The sequence below is a fragment of the Hoplias malabaricus genome, chromosome 3 (genome assembly GCF_029633855.1).
Source record: "Hoplias malabaricus isolate fHopMal1 chromosome 3, fHopMal1.hap1, whole genome shotgun sequence".
NCBI classification, from domain to species: domain Eukaryota; kingdom Metazoa; phylum Chordata; class Actinopteri; order Characiformes; family Erythrinidae; genus Hoplias; species Hoplias malabaricus.
The window spans coordinates 58,885,125-58,906,977 of NC_089802.1; the positions used below are offsets into that span (position 1 = coordinate 58,885,125).

At 37.4% G+C, this 21,853-nt stretch overlaps 1 protein-coding gene across 20 annotated transcripts in view; it reads right to left on the reverse strand.

Annotated features, from left to right (window-relative positions):
- The window catches only part of dlg1a (discs large MAGUK scaffold protein 1a), a 142,390-nt gene that overhangs the window by 89,017 nt on the left and 31,520 nt on the right, over positions 1 to 21,853 (reverse strand). The window contains exon 1 of one of the 20 annotated variants that reach the window (XM_066662984.1): positions 16,428 to 16,654. The exons of 18 other annotated variants lie outside the window; for them this stretch is intronic. In XM_066662984.1, coding sequence (XP_066519081.1) covers positions 16,428 to 16,625 — 198 coding nt within the window. In that variant the 5' untranslated portion in view covers positions 16,626 to 16,654. Of the gene's footprint in view, positions 1 to 16,427; positions 16,655 to 21,853 lie in introns of those variants that run through there. One more of the 20 variants, XM_066662989.1, reaches the window with a different exon arrangement.

The following is a 21,853-nucleotide window of genomic DNA, read 5'->3' on the forward strand; positions in this document are numbered from 1 at the left end:
CGTTTATGTGAATGCACACGGGTAAGGTTAAACGGAGCAAAACAGACAATGAGCACAAATAAATAAGTGTAATGCTGAAAATGAGAATCTAGAAGAAAGAGAACCATGTGAAAATGGTGAAAAAAATGGAGTTTCTGCTCCTTGCTCCTGGGCTCTGGTGCTAAATTCAGCTACAGCTCATTCTCATTTCAAGGAACAGGTGCTGAAACTGGTGGTTCTGAACAGGGTAGGAACTGAAAAAAGTATCTTAATACTTTTTCATTAAAAATGGTACAATGCCCCATAGAATTAGTACCGGTACTTTAAGGAGTGTTTTAAAATAAGAGTGGTATTTCCTACGAGTGCCACAGGAGAGCAGTGTGAGCCTACAGCGCTTTGCCTCCTCTTCCTCCCTTAATAATTTTACCGCTAATTTTAGCAACTTTTCAGATTTTCTAGGGAGATATTTAAAAATAAACAAAATAATAATAAAAATCTAGCACCAGCGACTTTCTGTATATACCTTAGCTACTGCTTTTTATAGAAGAGAATCGCCGGTAGCACAACTTGTTAAAACACCAGGACTGACCATGAGCGGGAGAGACGGCGCTCCAGGAGACACAGCTCCCCCGATGCGGCTCGTTCTAGAGGTGAAGCAGCACGGTCTGCACAGCAGCTCTCACAGATCAGAATGAATCAGTACATTTTATTTTGCAATTATTATTCCTTTTTCCTGAACTAAGGATTCTTGAAATGAGATCACATAATTGATTAAGGTATTCAGCTTTATTCAAACAGTAGATACATCTTATGAACGTAGGCCATGGGGCAGAAAGCGCGAGTGGACTCAGAAGTGGCAAAACGTCACATGTGGCGTCACACTTAACAAGCAGATACCAGTGATTTTGCCGATCACCCTCAGATGGTAAAGTACAGTACTTTTCCTGATGTTTTAGGTTTTTGCCATAGTAGCATTTCAGTATCGATATTGAGATATTTAGGCAGGTATCATATCGAAAGTCACTTTTGGTATCGTGACAACACTAGACCAAACCATTGTCTTGTTTTACAGTTTGTGGGTTGGTAAACCCAGATCCCCAAGGTTTTTTTTTTTTAACATGCCCCCTTTACAAATAGGTTATGTATGTCCTGTTATGAACATGTATTAATATTTATCACAAATAATTAATACTTGCATACCTGGTATCAGAGCTGTACTACAAGGGAGATTCACTCAAAAGTGGCTCTGAATATTCTGTAATAACTCCCGTTATGATAAAGCAATCTGAAGCAAAACACACTTGATACCTCGATGTACATGTAATGGATTACATGCAATGCTGGAAGTGATCTTGGTTTTCTGCCAGACACAATTCGCCACGGTGCTCCATGTTGCTGAACGTATCAGCAAGCATATCAGGAGGAATAGCAGTAATTTCACATTAGATGTTTTCACCTCATTGCTCAGACACAGGGGCATCCCAGCTAGTTCAAAGCTCCATATACAGAGGAGCACATTGCACATTGTTTCGTTCAGATTGCGTCGTCCTAGAGAGAGTTATTACAGAACATTATGGGCCTCTTTCAAGTGAATCTCCCTATATCTTAAGCACAGGAATAATTTATTTTTTATTAAAAAAAAGAGAAAATTTAAACATCACCTCAAGACAATTTTTGTTAGGCTGCATTAATTGAATAACAGTGGAAAGAGTAAAGCTGAAGTTAAAAGTTTAGGAACAAAGATTTACGGCAACATTTTTTGCTAAGATTATTTTAGCTAAATATATTTACAGTTAAACTACCTTACCTCTAAAGCAGAAAAACACAATAAATCAAACATTAAAAATACAACCATTTAAAAATTGTACTCTGTACACAGTGGGTGTACTGTATACTAGTTCGCTAAATGAACATTGTTTATAACTAAGTGAATGCATATAAAAATACTAAAAATCAATTAAGTATTACTTACATAATAATGTAGTACAAAAACCATGTGTCTGAAAAGTACTGTCCTCGTAATGGGAGGAATTATAAATAGAAAAAAAACAACACATCTTTACAGGAGTGCCATGAGCATTCAAAATAGCACCCCATTTTAAGTAACAGACATTTATGAGATGCATCTGACTGTGGACTTTTACTGCTGTGTTTAACAGAATACAGACTAAGCAAAAAGAGACATGGGATAACAACATCCACTACACAGCTGGTCTAAGTGCAGGGGGAAAAAACTTAATATCATATTGACAGACAGAATGCTGTCTGTTTGCAGAAATACAACAGTTTCTGCCCCTCATCTCTTAGAAACACAGCAGAACCTCCTCCCTCATGTCCCTGATGCAAAACCAAATTTAGACTCCCAATGCACACACTGCTAATCCCACTAACAGTAAGGAAACAGGCAATCTCGCCTTTATGTGCCTCTGTACAACAACAGTACACACCATCCTGTACTTCCAAAAGAAAACTGCAAAAATGGAGAAATACACTTCGAAGACATTTATTATTCATCAAAACTGTCTGCATAGCTGCGATAGTGAGAGGCCTAAGATTGGGGATTTTAAAAGATTTTTTTTTTCTTTTTGCTATTTGAATATTCACAGCACATGTTTCAATGGATTCCTTTTTAAAATGTAAGCACCATTCAGTAAAAAATTAAAAACATGAGGTCAGTGTGAATAGCAGGGCATCCCATCAGGAGTATGCTAATTAGATACTACCCCAAAGACTCATTGGCCTGAATTTTTTGGGGGAGAAATTTAGGGGGCCTGACATGGGTCGTTTGCAATAAAGTCCTCTGTTGATTAAAATTGTTCTAAAAGGAATAAAATTGTTTAATCAGTGATTAACCATGAAAATTACTTACTATCATGCCATAAAAATATACTGTATTTAAAACTGAAACATAGTATTAAGTGGCCCTATGAGAGGGCTGCACCCACAAAGTACTCAATATTCGGTATTAGATAAATATATATATATATATATATATATATATATATATCAAATGTTTCCTTAAGATTTACTGTTAAGGATGTGTGTGTGTGTGTGTGTGTGTTTTCTCTCTCTAACAGGTACCAAAACAGCACAAAGCAGGCAAAATGAATAGGTGAGAAATGATGCATATGGAGTAGATGCCAAATAGTGTTTAGAACATTAGACAATCCTCACAGGTACAGTGACCATATAAACCAGGCCTCATTGCTATCAATGTTCTCTTCATATACAAATTACCACCAGTCCAAACACGTGACTGTTACAAAAGTTTCTAGACACCATGGACCCCTGCTTTTTATTAAGTTAAAATCCGAAAGCAGTAAGCAGAGCCACAAATATGCACATACTTGAATACAACATGATATTTCAGCCTTTCTGTTTAAAGTAAGTAACAGTCACCAGTCTACAATGCTGTTTTCTGTTAAGAATATTGTGGACATGCTCTGGGTCAAGGTGAAAACAAGGTCAGCTGGGAAAGAGCCCTGCCCCAGGGGAACAGAGAGCCACTCTAGGTGAGGTGTGCAGTGCCCTCTGTGCCTGAGTTCAGACATAGCCTTTGTTTTTTGTTTTTTTTTTTGTTTTTTTTTGTTTTTTTTCTCTTTGTCAGTCAAGAGACTGAGAATGAACAATAGTTCTTAATTTACTAATCAATTTTCAAAACAATCTCCATCATAGCTTTTTGTCACTGAATTGATGGAATAACAAAGCAGAGATCTCTCAAGTGTTGGTCCATATCACCAGGATATCACAGGACTGATTTTTTTTTTTTTTTAATGTTTTTGTCTGCATTTTGGCCTCCTGTTCACCCAAACAGCTTTTTAGGTCACTAAAAATAGAGGTTTTCAAAAATGCTCTTGAATGTGGAGATTTTTTGAAAACTCAATTGTCAGTGGTCTCTTGCAGATGAGGTAAATGGAGCTTTTAGGAAATGCTGACATCACACAGTGTGTGTGTGTCTAGCTGATCTTTAGATAGCTCCTCACTCCTGATAGGTTGAATAACATAAGTCATAAAATTACAATGTATACATTCAGATATCAATAGATTTCAGATTCACATATGAAACCTCTGTTTCATTCATGATTCATTTGGTTTTGATGTCTCTCAAAGAATTATTGTGGACTGGAATGATAATGCAACCATTTTCATATTCATCAGGATGGGGATATTTTCTAAAAAAAAAAAAAAAAAGAGAGAGAGAGGGAATTATCAGATCCATGTGGAAGGAGCCTGAATCCAGTTGATGCCTGAGCTGTCCTAGGCCATAGGTCTTAAGGGTTAACGAGCACAGTTCTCCTAAATTGTTCTGTGGTCTTGCATCAGCAACAGTTAGAAAGTAGTGGTTGGTAGGCTGCAATATCTGGAAGAAACTATGTAGAAATAATTTATTTTTGTTCAGAATTATGAATTACTCAAACTGTTAAAATGAGTGAATATCTATACATGATAAATTCCTACAATGCAGAAATTAGGCTCTGACTGTAAAATCTTGAGTAAGTGACTGGTTGTGCATGACGGTGTATCCCCCTTCCTCATCCTCATAGCTCTACACACACACACACACACACACACACACACACACACACACACACCCCAGCAACTCCCTCCTGGTGCATGATTTTGTTACATCACACGCTCAGGGCAAGTATAGTGTAATGTGTAGAGGCTCACACATTTCTGTGGGATTCCACCCAGGACAGCAGCAGTGTAGGAGATGCTTTGCTGTCTACAGGCTAAGAAGTTGAAGTTGATAAATTCTAAAACATTTATATAATGTGGTTTGTGCAATTAAGGAATGAGGTTCAAGTGAGATTGAAGCTGGAAGTGGAAAAAGACTTAACCTACTGTTAACAAAATGAAACGTGTAGAGCTTTCTTGAATAATACCAGTTGAGTGGCCACACTCTCATGTACTTCTCAACTCTGCTAGTCAGAATAGCCTCTACTGCAACTTAAATATTAAAGCCTAACTTTGAAATCAAATGTTAGACAGTTGTACTCCCACATATAACTCAGATAGCTTTAAAAGATAGCAGCCATTTAATTTGCCACTCATGTAGATACAACCATGCTCATGTAGTTAGTGTTATTTTTCCAATGCTGCCAATTACCTGTGCTACACAACAGCGGAGGTGCAATGAAATTTGTTACTGTATTTAAGTTGTTTTTCATGTATCTGTATTTTACGGAAGTATTTCAATTTTGGGGTTCTTTTTACTTTAACTCCACTACATTTCAATATCTAATATCTCCAGCATGATATAATTATCAGTCTTTAAGATAGATAACATAGATTTACATTTTAGAACAAAATTAAACAAACATTAAATGTGTCAGTGGAGCTTCTAGGCAATGAGGATTAACTCTTATCATCAGGATATATAACATGGACAGCAACTGCAGCATCGGCCTTTGAAACCTTCAGTCGGCTCGCGCTAGCAAAAGCATAATGCCGTATGTCTTCGTGACTAAACAGCATGCACCAAAAAGCCAGATGGCAATGGATGTGCGCAGCGCCAATTAAAGTCGAAACAGCCTAAGGTTTTTTCCACCTAAAACCAAGTGATAAAGGCAACCTTGTTATTTTACCAACTGTTTTGTGTAAACAAGACTGCAAATAAATTGTGTTGATGTGTAGGATTCATCAAGAATTTTGGTGGCTGCAGGAAGGAAGAGTGTGTGGTGGGCACTATGTGAAGCTCTGATGGATTGGCATAGGATATTTTACATCTTATCTTGTGTATGATTATAATTGTTTTAAGTTCTTAGAACCATTTTCAATTAACTCAATGATTTGTACTGTTTCCTAATCAGCTGCTTTTAAAAATGAAGAGGCTACAAAGGGTACACAAAAGGGAAATATGATAAATTTCTCCTCCAAAATGATCAGTACCTCTCTCTTGATGTAAAATTGGTAATCCTAAAAGTGGGTAATGCTTATGTCACTATTACCCTGACCAATCACAAGGCTACCATAGTCACACCTCCTCTCTGAGTCAAAGAGACTGGTGAGGTAAAGCTTAGGAGCAAAGTAGTAAACAATCTAGCCATCCAGCTATTCACCAAGCTATGGGGAGAGAATTAAAGACATACACAGAGCAAACAGAAGCAGAGCAGAGTAACAGGTGGGAAGGCAGACACTTGTTCGGCAGTAACGTGTAGATGGTGGCCACATTGGGCCAGCATGTTCTGCAAAATAGCAGCAGGGATAAAAGTCACATTCAGTAGGCAGTACAGCATAGTAGCAGAGGTAGAAGCCACCAATTTGGAGACACTCCAGAAGATATCCAGTTCATACTCACTATTCCCAACATGTAGTACACATGTCACTTTTTGGGACACACCCCATGAAGCAGATACTGATGTGCACTGCCGCCGCTAGATGCAGCTCAAATTTAGAGTTTGGGCAGATTATAATCAGACTGGGTATTTCATACCACACGACTGGTTTTGTCTATTTTTATGGAGACTGGAAAAATTTCACACACACTACACAACCCCAAACTCCCCAACCAAACACACAACTCACGTTTCCTAGGAGAGACACACAAATACGGACATACAACTCGCCGCGGTTATCATTTGCGCTGTTATTTGTGTATATCCTCCAAAAAAAAAAAAAAAAAAAAAAAAAAAACACGCAAAAAAAAAATCTTTGGGTCATGGATGGTAAATTATATTCAGCGTGGTCTCTACACACCGCAGCGGGAGCTGGAGATTAGTAGAAAAGCACATAGTTCCACCTTAAATGTTTCAGAAACGTTACAGTAGCCAGAGCGTGCTCCAAAGTGCTGCGTCATTTATTAACATGATTTTGAGGGAAAAAAAGTCTAATCGGGCTAAAAGTCATGTAGTGTAACCCCAGCATGTCAAAGAACACTGACTTAATTCAAGCAACCACAAAGAAGCACGCTAACACAGTTGTGACAAATATCTTCATGACAGTGTAAAAAGCTATTCAGTCAGGCTACACTGTCTTCCTATTTGTATTTGTTACTACATTGTGAAAATATTGATATTTTCACGGCTCAACAGAATACAATCTGTAAGTACAGCAATATAAATATCTGGATTTACAGGCACTTATACAGTAGTTAAGATAAAAAGTTGGTATAGGTATTCGGCATCAGCAGATATTGTACTTGAACATGAAATATTGGTATCAGTAGGGAAAAAGTGGTATCGGTGCATCCCTAGTTAACACACACACACACACACACACACAAATATATATATATATATATATATATATAAAATCACACAAAACCACACCACAGACACATAAGACACAAGACGTCCATGTTTGTACATTAACAGCTGTATTCTACCTGCCTATGTCATTTTATTGTGTAATGTTATCTTGAGTAAAATGACAACCGCAGTTCATAGTTAAAATCCTGCGACTGACCTTTATCAAGGCTGTGTGTTGCCATTGTAGTGTAAACAGCATTCTGTTCTCCAGTGATACAGAGGTTACAGAGGGCTATAAGGTTTTTACCCATGCAAACGTATTAGCAAAAATGTTTATTATGGAACCAAAAGTACTTCTTATTGCTTCGCTCAAATAAACTTTAGTAGCACATTTATTTATAAGAGTGTGTTATAAGCCCTATTCGGATGGGATTCGTTTTACGTGGGGAGCTGATGTTCTTTTACCAAAGAAAGTCAGTAATGTTTATGGTGGATTCACACTGGCTAAGAATTCTTGGTGAAAATAACAGAGCTGGAAGTGGCTGCTTTGTATACGTATTGGCATAACTCAGTGTGAATCAACCTCCACAGAGATACTGGTGTTTGAGTGTCACTACTGTTATGAAAACAGCCATCACACACCAAAAACATTTCAGCGACCTTATCTTCTAGTCCTTCAAGTCAGATTATGGGTGAGTAGCTGGCAAACACTTTAGTAATCCTTCACACAATTATTTTAATTGATATTTTAAACTGTTTAATGGTAATTTAATGAGTAGGAGACACGTTCAAAACATGTCTGTTACCTGCTTTTACGCACAAAAACTACCTAGAGCTATTAGACATTTTTCTCCTCTGAGCAAATTCTTTAAGTTGTTTTGTGAACTTGAGCGTGGTGCGTCAGAGACGCTGACCTTGAACCACATTTTTGCCTTTTATTTATTTATTTATTTTATGCACAATAGATTTCAATATAGGAGTCCAAAAAATGTCAACATACAATAAACAAAATAGTGCAGGGAATGTCCAAAAAAAGCTCAAAGGGCTTGTACTAGGCACTTTTCCACTTTAGTCTAACTTAAGCTATGTACATTAAAGAAGAGAAATAGAAGAAGAGGATAAAACGGTCAGGAATAGACATACAGAATAAAAGAGTCATACCAAAGAGATGGTTGGTGTAGTGTGGATTAAAAAAAACAACTGATGAGTGTAACATGAAACTGACTTTAGTTAGTGTTTTGAAGGAGTTCAGATTGTTACAAGTTGGGTGGCAAACCCTTCCACATATAAGGTCCTCTGTGTGAAGTTTCGAATTGGCTCAATGTGGCTCTATAAAAGCCTGGTTGTTAGAGGTTCGGGTGAAGTATTGATGAATTTCAGAGTTATATTGAAATGCGTTTTGCAAACAGTTAGGAAGGTGGTTTTACTTGAATAATAAAATAAATATACGATTTGAAAAAGATTGATGTCATATTTAGAATCTAATGTCAAAAATAGTGTCTAAATAGTGTCAAAAATAATGTCAAATATGAGGAGGAAGTGGCCATTCTGACAAATTGCTTTTGTAGAATATGAAGACCTGTGAAATTACTTTTGAACGTGCCAGCCCAGATTATTATACAATGATCTATCCATATTTGTCATACTGTAATATAAAGATTGAGAAGTTCATAATGGGGTAATATATGTTTATTTCATCCTCCAGCACCTCCATTTTCAAGAAAACCCACAGAAATTCTCCTTTACCCCAGGATATGATAAAATACTCACACCCACATGTCCATTCGCACAGGATTATTATAACCTGGGGTTATTTTTATTGCTCATTTCACAATAGTTAAAGGCCCAAGAATCCTTCCTGAAATATCTGAAATATTCCTATAATATCTTGAAAAATTATCGTAATGCTTCACTGATCTGTAATAGTGAGAAGAGAGCCCCTGTCGCTGCTTCTCTGAGCTCAGCACTGCAGACACTGCACTATGTAACTGCTGGAGGAAAGCAGCAAGATTCAAGTACATCAATCAGGGTACAGAACACACTCATTTGTAAACCTGTGTTTAAGCAAGCATTTCTTAAACATTTAACTAAGTTATAAATAAACCTTGAAATCAAAAATTCTTTTTAGCAGAAAGTTCTTCCATAACCACTTGGGAGAACCTAGTAGAAGCTGCATTCCTTCAATGTTTTGTTCTTATGATAATTTTAATAGACATCAGTATCAGACTAATTAATGACATTCTCTTGAAAGACTTTTGACCCACAATGTGTTGATTTAAAAAAGGTAAATACTTTTGTACTTTGGTAGAAATCTAAAATGAGGACTTCTACTTTTACTGAAGTAGTATGGAGAATTTTACCTTGACTATCTGTAAATTTACTCAACTTCTTCTGCTAAATATATTGTGTTAAACATTCAATCTATTTTCCATTGGGTTAAAAAGAAAAACAATGACAAATATATGACAGAAATTTGAGGATGATAATTTATGTCAAACAAAGACAGTGAGGAAAATGTTGGCTGAGATTAAGATCTAATATACAACTCCACAGGCAAGCAGCTCACGGCATCTGCACCTCTACTTTACATCACACAGACGAGAGTGGGTGACTCCTTAATAACCTACAAAAACCTGTAGTAGGTGTCTAGGTGAGAATTCAAAATGGAGTTCATACGCAGCTGCCACAATAGTAATTCAGAGCACATAACAGAAGTACTTAAAGACCTTAAACAGCTGGTCCACGGCTCGTTATGGGGAAAATGGAGAGAAGAAAGAAGCACCTTGCATAGCTTGAAATAATCTTTAAAATGAAACAGTAGTAAACTAAAATAATTTATCATCACATACCAGAAGCCAACATGTTAGAACAGCCTTGATTATGTGTTCAAGTACATACTAACACTAGTGGGGCCCAAGTTATTGATGTGTGGTATACAGAATCCTGCATGTCACTGAAACAGTATAAGTGCAGCTAATTAATTTCATTAATTTATTTTTGTGCCAATTATATTGGATATAGATTTAATATAACAATTTGTCACATTTGGCAAGATGATGCTTAATCCAGAACAGCCAAAAAAGCAAATAATACAGAAAGAGGAAGGAGAGCAGAGGATAGAGTTTAGTACAGGAGACTATTAATTAAGAGGAATGAAAGAAGTATGGAATTAAAGCAAACTGAAAAAGTTAAAAAGGATGTTACATCTTTGCCAGAATATGTAACACAAAAAGCAATTCCCTCAAGGGAAATTAAAAAATAATAATTAAGTGTAGTTCACAACAGGTTATTCATTTACTCTAAAGTGATCAAGGTTAATTGAGATCAAGATTCAAGTTAAAATTCATTTCGTCATTTTATTTTTACTTTTGATGACAAATAATGCATTCTAGCCAGAATTTTCAAAAGTGCTGCCTCATTCCACTTAAAATGTTCCCTAGCAGCTTACATTTAGACGTTCTGTTCCAACTGGTGCTGTAATTATGTTCAATTAGTTTTGTAGACATTTCCGCCATAAGTAATCCAAAACAGCAAAATTAAGTAAAAAATTACCCATACATGGAGCAAGAACTTAGATTGTGCTTTTCAAAGTTTAGAGTTCTCTCTAGAATCTAGACACCTTTTCTCAGCTATGAGCAGAGAGAGAGTAAACCTTTTTAGCATATTGGAACTATTTGACAGGTGGGCTTCATATTAGTTTTGAGCAAGCAAACAGACACGAGAGCTAGCAGTTTTTTTTTTGTTTTGTTTTGTATTTTTTCTTTTTTGTGTGTGTGAACATTGCCTTTAACACATTGTTTAGGTCTTAAAACACCCAAATAAACAATAAATTGCTTGTTTATTAAAATAATAACAGCTCTAACTGACAAGACACAGAATAATATGGTCTCATTGCAGTGTTTGCCATACGGACTGGAACCACAATTTTAAACACTCAAAACGCTTTATAAAGTTAGCTTCTACAGCTCATATGGAAATATACAACGTTTAACTTAAAGAGTACATTGAAAATGACTGGTGTGGAGTCACACACCTCCAGAAGGTCCACCATCACATTTACCACATATTTTCTCTTTAAAAGTATATAGCTTTAAAAGTTAAAGTGAGCACTTCTGAAGTCTCTAAAAATCACCCACAAGGACACAAAAGTAGGAATCGAGGACATAATAGTAGCAGGACAAAAAAACAGGTTTGATGGAAGGAAAATATATTTTATTTATAGACAGACCTGATTTTAGTGTTGGAATACATAATTTTGTCTGATATTTAGTGGTTTCTCAAGAGTCAAGTCAAGAGAGTTTTATTGTCAATTCTGCATATTTACTGGACATACAAAGGATTGAAATTACGTTACTCTCCTCTCCAAGATGCGGTAACATTTAACAAAAAATAGACTAAATTCAACCAAGTTGCAGTAACTTATGTTCCTAAAACAAATAAATAAATATATATATATATATATTTAGTGCCTAATTCTTTTAGGAGACACCGAATTTTAAGTCCCTCAAATTTGTGTATCAGTATTTCTTAAACTTTTCAGCACATTTTTACAATTTGTTTATCTCTTTTTTATATATTAGTAATAAAAAGGCATTGTTCAATACATTTCATATAATTGATGCAATAAATGCTATATGCTTTTTAAATATTGTGTCTTTATTTAGATTTTCTAATTGATAAAAAATAATAAACCAACAGATTTATCAATTAAACAGTGGGTATGGGAAGTATTCATACCCCTTTTTCACTCTTTGTTTCATTACAGGCATTTGCTAAAATCAAAAAAGTTCATTTTATTTCTCATTAAATGTACATTCACTAACCCATCTTGACAGAAAAAAAAACTTTTTGTAAATTTTTACAAATTTTTTAAAAAAGAAAAACTGAAATTTCACATTATCATAAGTATTCAGACCCTTTGCTCAGAACTGAGTAGAAGCCCTTTTGAGCAAGTATAGCCATGAGTCTTCTTGGGACTGATGCAACAAGATTTTCACACTTGGATTTAGGAATCCTATGCCATTTTTCCTTGCAGATCCCGTCAGGTTGGATGGTGAACGTTGATGGACAGACTTTTTCAGGTCTCTCCAGAGATGCTCAATTGGGTTTAGGTCAGGGATCTGACTGGGCCAGTCAAGAATGATCACAGTTGTTCCAAAGCCACTCCTTTGTTATTTTAGCTATGTGCTTAGGGTCATTGTCTTGTTGGTAGGTGAAACTTCAGCCCAGTCTGAGGTCCAGAGCACTCTGGAAGAGGTTTTCATCCAGGATATCTCTATACTTGGCCTCATTCATCGTTCCTTCTATTGCAACCAGTCGTCCTGTCCCTACAGCTGAAAAACACCCCATAGCATGATGCTGCCACCACCATGTTTCACTGTTGGGATTGTATTGGGCAGGTGATGAGCAGTGCCTGGATTGCTCCACACATACCGCTTAGAATTAACACCTAAAAAGTTCAAACTTCAACTCATCAGACCAGAGAATCTTATTTCTCATAGTCTGGGAGTTCTTCGTGTGCTTTTTGGGAAACTCTATGCGGGCTTTCATATTTCACTGAAGAGAGGCTTCCGTCGAGCCACTCTGCCATAAAGCCCCGACTGGTGGAGGGCTGCATTGATAGTTGACTTTGTGGAACTTTCTCCCATCTCCCTACTGCATCTCTGGAGCTCAGCCATAGTGATCTTTGGGTTCTTCTTTACCGCTTTCACCAAGGCTCTTCTCCCACGATTGCTCAGTTTGGCTGGACGGCCAGGTCTAGGAAGAGTTCTGGTCATCCCAAGCTTCTTCCATTTAAGGATTATGGAGGCCACTGTGCTCTTAGGAACCTTGAGTGCTGCAGAAATTCTTTTGTAACCTTGGCCAGATCTGTGCCTTGCCACAATTCTGTCTCTGAGTTCCTTGGGCAGTTCCTTCAACCTCATGATTCTCATTTGCTCTGACATGCACTGTGAGGTCTTATATAGACAGGTGTGTGCCTTTCCTAATCAAGTCCAATCTGTTTAATTAAACAGCTGGACTCCAGTGAAGGAGTAGAACCATGTCAAGGAGGACCAGAAGAAATGGACAGCATGTCGGTTAAATATGAGTGTCACAGCAAAGGGTCTGAATACTTATGATAATGTGAAATTTCAGTTTTTCTTTTTTAATAAATTTGCAAAATTTCTGCATTTCTGTTAAGATGGGGTGGTGAGTGTACATTAATGAGAAATGAAATTAACTTTTTCGATTTTAGCAAATGGCTGCAATGAAACAGAGCGAAATATTTAAAAGGGGTCTGAATACTTTCCGTACCCACTGTATAATAATCATTAGCTGCAACCTTAATGATAAGAGAACACTGCCAGGTCCAATAGTTGTGCAATGAGCAGTAACCAACCAGGCACCTTTAAAGTGAATGGTTGTTTTGTGAATGCTAATCTTCAGGGGGAGAATCTCAGAAACCCATTAGACTTCCCTCAGTTTAAGGAGCTCAAGAAGCAGAAAAGCTTGAGCAGGGAGATTAACTTTGGCAGATACTTTGCTGCAGAAGTAGTATTCTGCAGCCTCGGCTCAGGTGCTGTATTATTTAGAGTGCATCCAGTCCCTCTTCCACACACCTTCATATGTTCATGTAGTTCAGAGCCCAGACATATTTTTAATGTGTGATAACTGAATAGATATCAAGGTCAATATAACAAATTATGGTTGATGCTGCAAACAAACAGTTACTAATCAGTGTTTTATAGGTGATTTTTTTTTGAGGCTGATAAGACATGAAGCTATGTTATTAACAATATATATGCTAAATAAAAAAGATAAATATTTTTATTACATTATTTTCAAAAAGTACTATAGACCCATAAAACTACAAACCTAGCAGAAGCGGCACTAACTGTTTGAGATATGAGGCAGACAAAAGAGAGAAATCAATGTGAGATATTGCCGTACAGACAGACACTCTGGGCTATCGATTTTATTTGCTAGTCAATATGCTTACATTACATCCAAAATCAATTTAGTTTAAGTTCCACAGATATGCTGCCAACAAAACTCTTTGGGTTGTAATTTCTACACACATTAAGAATATATCAGTTAAGATGAATGACTCATTTAATAATTTAGCTAATAAATAATGAGGATGCATGTATGTTAACTTTTGTTTAATTATTTCTACTTGTATTTAAAAGTAAAAATATCAATGTGGTATTGATCAGAAATGTATAATCTGTAAGTGGAAAAATATTTTGTCACGAATGGCATTTAAGGGCATGGCTTTGGAAAACAAATGCCATTCTTTGCACATTTCCCAAGTTCTTGTCATTAGTTGACATTAGTAAAGATTAAATAATTTTATACAGTTTACATACATATATATAGTTTATATTTAAACAACTAAGTTGTTATTATGTATTTAATTTACATACTGCATTTGAACTACAAAGAATAAACTTCAACAGGTTAAACACGGTCGTAAACTGTGTTACACTGGGCACATGCACATATACCCAAAGCTTAACAACTGATGAACATAATTTCTAGCATCAAGGACTTCCCTCCACTCCTTCAGCAATGAGAAGAGCACATGTTTAACACAACTGTTCAGGTAAAATGTCAATCAGGGTCAGTTATGTTTTAGTGAGGATGGTTTGTGTGTAGTGAAATATGCAGAACTGCCCAAAGACAAGCCGAATATAGGTTGAAAAGCTGGACCGAGAGGATAAAAAGCATGATGATTTCCTGCACATCCCCATCATGCATAGTAGAAATAATTGGGACGCAGACTAGGATACCCAGAGGACTATACTGTTATGTAACTAAAAACTTGCCATCCTCTTTAGAACTAGCCTGGAAGACTACAACAATGAGGCCTTATGTTTTCAAAAAAGACACCATGATACTGAAAGGATTCTCTGTAATATAACACTTGCAGACATCAAGGCTGCATGTGTTTTTTTTTAATATGACAAGACCAGCCAATTACATTGCTGAAAAACACAAGGGGACAACGATCCATGGGATTTTATTTGTCCCAGCGGCATGCCTTCTGTTCCAGTATAGTAGCTGAAGAAATGACAGAAGTGGAACGCACATGCATGCCTGCTTTACTACAGGCAAGCAGCGATGCAGAAAGCCTCAGGCAGAGCTGCTGATATGTGAACAGCGCCATGGGCTCCCACATCTGTCAATGTCAGAAATCATCTAAAGCCTCAGGTTTTACAAGAAGGGTTTCTCAAACATGAACGCAGGGTTTCAGCGCTACAGTTGGCTTTCATAACCACATACTATTTGAAAGGTTACAGAGAATCCAGCTATTGGACGGTAGGTTTAAATGTGCCAGTATATAATATTTTACTCAAATCCCTTTCAATACTGCCCCCACTGTGATGTTAATGATACACACTTTTTTTGGGAGAAGAATTGAATAAGTCTGGTTTGGGACTTTAAGAGAAAACTAAAAGTTTCAATCCGAAAATGAGGTTGAATTTTTCTCAGAAAGAATGGTACAGTAGAGGTACATTACTGTTCACTAAAAAGGTACACACAGTGTAAATGTACCTTTAAAAACATACCACAATGGTTTTAAAGTCAAGTATTGTTCCCTAAAAGTACGTATTACTTTATAGATATGTGTAAAATAAATAAACATAATAAAAGTCCTGGAACTTATATGGTGCATATGAAATCAACACAATATTAAAATATACAAATAACAGAATAATGTTCAACTACATTACATTAAGGGTACCACCAAAGTGACATCAAAGGTACCTCCACACTAGCAGTTCTTCTGACACTGTATGTAAACAGAAATGCTTTCTCCCTGCATTAAATCTAACCACGGTCTCACCACAGTACTCAGCATGACATAACATTCATCCAGTACAACTTCAGAAGTAAATAGGGCTTGCTTTGGCTTCACCAGGGGATATTTAAAACTGCTGAATTTTAAGCAGGACTTTGAAAAACTTATCCCAAGTCCAAGAAAAGAGATGCATACTCAGGACTGCCACCATTTTCAGCTAAATATAAATACATCTGAGATGGTGGTGTTGCTGCAAGATACATTATAAGTCCTCATTGCACCAAGTGGTACAATAAACATCAAATCTAATAAGAATAAGATGAAATAAGTTATCCAGCTTTAAGTGAGAACAAGAAGAACTAGCTGATGGGGCAGGACTTTAGAGAATTTCTCCTGAATCTCAACAGGAATAATAATAATAATAATTTAAAAAAAATAATAATAATAATAAAAAAAAAAGTCTTTCCCCCTACCTTGCATCCAAACATGAGTGAGATGGTGCTGTTGGTGCATGCTACTTTACAGTGGCACAACATTGGGGAAACGCAATCCAAGTTTTTGATGCTGGGAGACATGCTCTCTGTGCCTGGACACTTCAGTCGCTCAGTGACTGGTGTCTGGGCTGAGTGATTCGGCTTCTTCCCGCATTGCCTGCTGCCCGATCCCAACATGCACCCTCATCTCTCGGTTCACTCCTTGCCGTTTAGCCTTCATCCAGCTTCTCGCGCCTCGCTGCCCCTGTCCACTCCTCGGTCAGCCCAGCCAGTCAGTGAACTCCCAGAGAGAAGTGCAAAACTGGCAGCTCCGGAGCAGCCATGCTGCCTGTGGAGAAGCCCTACTCTGGTTGTCTGAGGACAGAAAGGAGGGAGGAGGAGGAGGAGGAGGAGGGTTAGAGGGCAGCAGAGAGTGACGGACCTTCCGCTCCAGCGCCAATAGGTCACTACCACTGCTCCCCTACCTGCTGGACGGCAGCCCCATCCATGCCTTGCTCTCAAAGACAGACAGAGGGAGAGTGAAAGACTCAGACGATCTTCTGTTTGCCAACTATCCAAACAACACAGCCAGCAAAACAATTCAGAGAGAGACAGGAGAGGTGAACGGAAGAAGGGGGAGGGGCATAGTTGCGGCAGACTGGGGTTTATAACACAGCCCAGCAGACAGAAACTGAGCAGTTCCCTCACTGAAAAAGCTGTGTATAGATGTATACAGTCAGATAAATGAGGAGCATGCTCTGAAGATCTACAGGAAACTTGTGTCACTTAACTGCAATTGCAAGCAAATGGTAGAAATGCAAAATGTGTGTGTTTGGACTGCTCTGGTGTAACCCCAATGCACTTTAATTTACCACCTGATGGCACTGCATATGATACAGAAAACAATGACGTATCTGGAGGACAAGTGCAAACAAATTACTGGAGTAGCCATTTGAAATTTTGGCTTCAGATAATTGATTTTAGACTGGAGTGGGATTTATCCTTCACATTCCAGTGTTCCATGGTCAGCAGGTGCATCACATCTCACCATTCAATGTGGAAAATCTCCTCCAGAACATTGATAGATCTTTCAGGAAGGTAGTAGATAAACGAGAGAAAAATCTCAAAAGGCTAGAAGTATTTTTTTATGCAGTGTTATTTCCTTATGTGTTAAATATAGCAGAACATATTTTGATAGCATCATATAGTACACCACCTCAAAAAGATCCACAGTGTGGCCATGTGCATTGTGGCAGAGAGAGAGAGAGAGAGAGAGAGAGAGAGAGAGAGAGAGATTTTTTTTAATTTCTTCCCCCTCCCTGGGTTCCCTGACCTGCCACACTAAATCAGTTGAGTTATTACATCATCAAAGTGCAGAGAGGCATGCAGCTTCCAGACTTCCACAACAAAGACACAGAGCCAGGATGCGTCTCCAAGAGAGTACTTCACAGAAAAGGGTCAATGACCCCAAATAATATTCAGCTTCAAATCACGTGCCATTACAATCTCTCGTCAACTGTCTTATCATGTTAACATCAGTGTCTTCACATGTAAACGTATGTATTAGATTTCACAGGAAGGAAATGGATATTCCATATTTCAACCACAAGATTGCTGCAGTCTCTTTAATAACATCCATAAACCTTCAAGCAAATTTCCCATCCTTCACTCCTCTGCCAGACACCACCAAAACACAGCTGCTCTCCAGTCAGTCAGTTACACCGCTTCTTCTCTGACTGACAGCACTGACTGTTCCCTGGCAAACCAGCTGCTGTCTACAGACAATGTTCTGGGATTGGTTCTAAAACATGAAACAACACTTACCTGGGTCTGTTACACACCTCTTTGACCACATTTACATCTGGTTATTTAATGTATCTTGAGTATCAGGATTATATCCATGACTGTATCCAGAGATTATCCAGAGTTTTAAATAGCTGTACAAATACAGGTTTAAATGGATCCAGTATGCACTCAATCAACTCATTTTAGCCAGATGTTATAGAATTGTAAATGCAAGCAGATCTCTTCAAGTCATTTTCAACAACCTGCCCAATAGAGAAATTAAATTAATCAAATAGTGCTTTAACACTATGTAGTATTTCTACCTTAAAATTATAGCTTCTAAATGATTATAGTGTTCCACGGAGCTGTAATAGGGAGAATAAAGCTTCTTCAGCGACTACGCCAGGTCCTCTGCTGGTTTACTGCACTAAGCAACTTCTGAATCACGGGCCAGGGGACTTTTGCAAGAAATGTGTAACACTTAACGGCACATAGCTCACAGGTGGATGGTTGCTTAGCTACAAGAATAATCTAGCTCCTTATTCCCAAGGACAAGTGTTGAGGACAGTGTTATAATCCGGTATTGAGAGTTATTGATCAACAAGGGCGAGTGGTAGCGCCTGTTTATTTTAGCCGGATTAGCTCAGCTTTTATAATTCGACATCGATTCTGGTATCAAGTGCTTTACTGTCGGTTGCTTTGGTTATAACGGCTATTGTACCACCAAAGTGACACTTTATGGCTGTAATAACATGGTCTAGTGTGTATTATGAGCGATATGTGGGTTTTATCATGTAGTCTACATTATTTTATTTAATTACACACATTCCCCCAGCTCAAAATCAGCCGGAGCCCCAGAGCCATTCGCTAATTTGGTAAACATCATTCGATGAGTGAGTGGGTAAAAGGGAAAAAGTGAGGTATAAGACATGTATACATATATGAGGCTTATAAACACATAGAAATGTAAAATATATAAAAGCATTTAAAAATGAATATAAGGAAATTGAAAAGTGACATGGATGAACATGCGTAAAAGGCCAAAAAAGATGTACATAGGAATAACTATAAAGGCTAAAAGACATATTAATTAACAAATTAAAAGCTAGAGAGATGATTTTTTTTCTAGGCTGCTGAATGCAAAAATGAGATCAGGGTCAAACTCATCTGTGCAAGAAGGGACATTGAGCGTGAAGTGTAAGTAACCGCTTTCTACCGAAAGATTCAGCTCACTTTTGAGCGCTGTGCAGTGTGAGTTGGTGAAATCAACACTGTGCTTGGAGCAGGTGCTCACATGATTTCAACATTGGCAGGGACACCTCTAAAGCTCTTAATTTATTTTATTTTTTTTAATTGATGATAATAATAAGTTCGCTTTACACAAAGAGGTGAAAAAAGAAGAAAAAAAAAGGAATACATATATTACTGAAGGGTAATTCCATTACTGGGAAATTAATGACTAGAAGGATTATAAATAAACAACCTTAACAGAGATTTATTAATATACAGCCCCAGCCTCTAACACTGTTAGCGAGAAACAGCAAAGTCAATCCTGCTGGTGGTGTGGGTTCAGGAGACGGGATTCCTTGTAGAGAACGAGATCTTAACTGTTTGTAAACAATAGCGAACAACAGCAGCAAAAAAAAAAAATGCTACAACCCATATCCATGAAAAGCATTTGAGAAAAAGTTTAAGGAGCTACATTTTGTAACATCATCCATAAGCATTTGCATTTTTCAATGTTGCTTAAAGGTTTGTTGTGCAGCTGTCCACTCAGCACATTCTGTAAGAACAATGAGTACTTCTCTCACCTGATAAGCACTTGTGTGTGTGTGTATATGTGTGTGGAGGCTGATGATAATCACTCTACAGAGGAGCAGCTGAGGGAGACTATCTAGATCACAAAGTGCTGAATGTCCATGATAGCTTTAGAGATTCACCTACGCTACAGAACAGAGAGCACAGGCATTAAAGGGCTTTCTCATTGGCCTGATATTCAATTCTACATTTCACCAATTCTGCTTTCATTTTATAATTGGAACTTTTCTGATAGCATGAGACGTTCCTTTTGTATTTCAACATATGTAAGATGTAAGAACCCAGAGAAAATTGACACAAAGTTTTCAAGGACAGGTAGCTCCTCTGTATTTTACTTACAGCTTTCAGAACACAGTGCAAAAATGATTCAAGAGCAAAAACGCAGAAGAAAATATTCAATATACGTGAATCAACTAAAACATTAAAATTAACTTAATCTACATAGATTGGACACTGGGTGTAGAGACAGGAGGTTTTAATGTTTTGCCTGATTGACATATAGCTCACCTCTCTCTCTATCTATATAAGCTCTGAAATCTGTGGTAGGGTGTTGTATGCAGTATAGAGTTATTAAAAGAGTTAAAGGACACTACGACATTTGGAGTAGAAACAACCCAATTGTATAGTCTAATCTACACATATAACACAATTATAACACCTTTCCTAACTGCCTTTAAGAAACCATTCAAGGCCCGTTCCTACTGGCATGGTGTCGGTGCTGGTGCAAATATCTGCAATGGTTATGCTCGTTTCCATCAGATAAAATGTGCCATTCGTTCTGTGCCATTAATATCAACACACCATATTCTGGCCCCCTATTCTTGCTGGTCTGGAACAAATTAAACTGTGACACAAATGGACAAAAGGGTCCTGGCATTACCACCAAGTTATTTACATATTTTACACACTTTACCACAAAATCCATCACCTATGGTTTGCAGAAAAAACAACTGTAACTGTAATATGGCCCTCAACAGAGATGAGTGTTTACAATGTCTGTGGACTTGTGTTCCTCAATTAGGGAATGCCCACATACAGATGCAAAATAACTGGGCTCTCTCAATCCAGTGGAAACAAAGGTTTATTCTTAAGAGTTTGTCTGGTTCACAGGAACCAGCAGAAGGTCCAGTATTAGCACGGGCACTTTGAGTTGAAAAGTATATCAGAGTTCCAAGAGGCCATTAATACATACAGTACTGCATCTTTAACTGCTCATTACACAAAGCATTACAGTAAGTTTTCGATGCTTCAATAACTTCAATTCAATTACCATTTCAGTCAGTACTGTACACTCTTTACAACATTATACTGGCCAGTCAATGTGACCACAGCATAAGAAGGAAGTCAACTAGTCAGACAAAAGAGGTTACATTCTGCTTTTATATTTTGACTCCATTTGGTCAGAGAACACCTAGCATGCGATAGCTGGAGGCCAGAGGAGTGGAGTGATGTGAAGGAAGAAAAGATGGCCAAGTTATGTAACAGTCCTATCGCCATTAACTAACCAGCTGGAGAGGCAACTACCAGCACTCTGCATGTTTACTTGCTCAAAAATACTAAAATACAACATATGATGGGGAAAGAGGGAACACATAAAACCTGTCAAACATACACTACAGATTATATGGTCTTGTTCTTTTTCTATGTCAAACAGGGAATAACTAGGTATCAGATAGAGATAATAAATAAACAGATACAGGAATAAAAATAGAAATTATACTTTGAACGAAAAATAAATTAATCAGCTCAAATTTTACTGCAAAATAGTGAAAACCATTTGTAACATCTCACTGGTCTTGTTATTAACCTCAAGGGTAGACCAT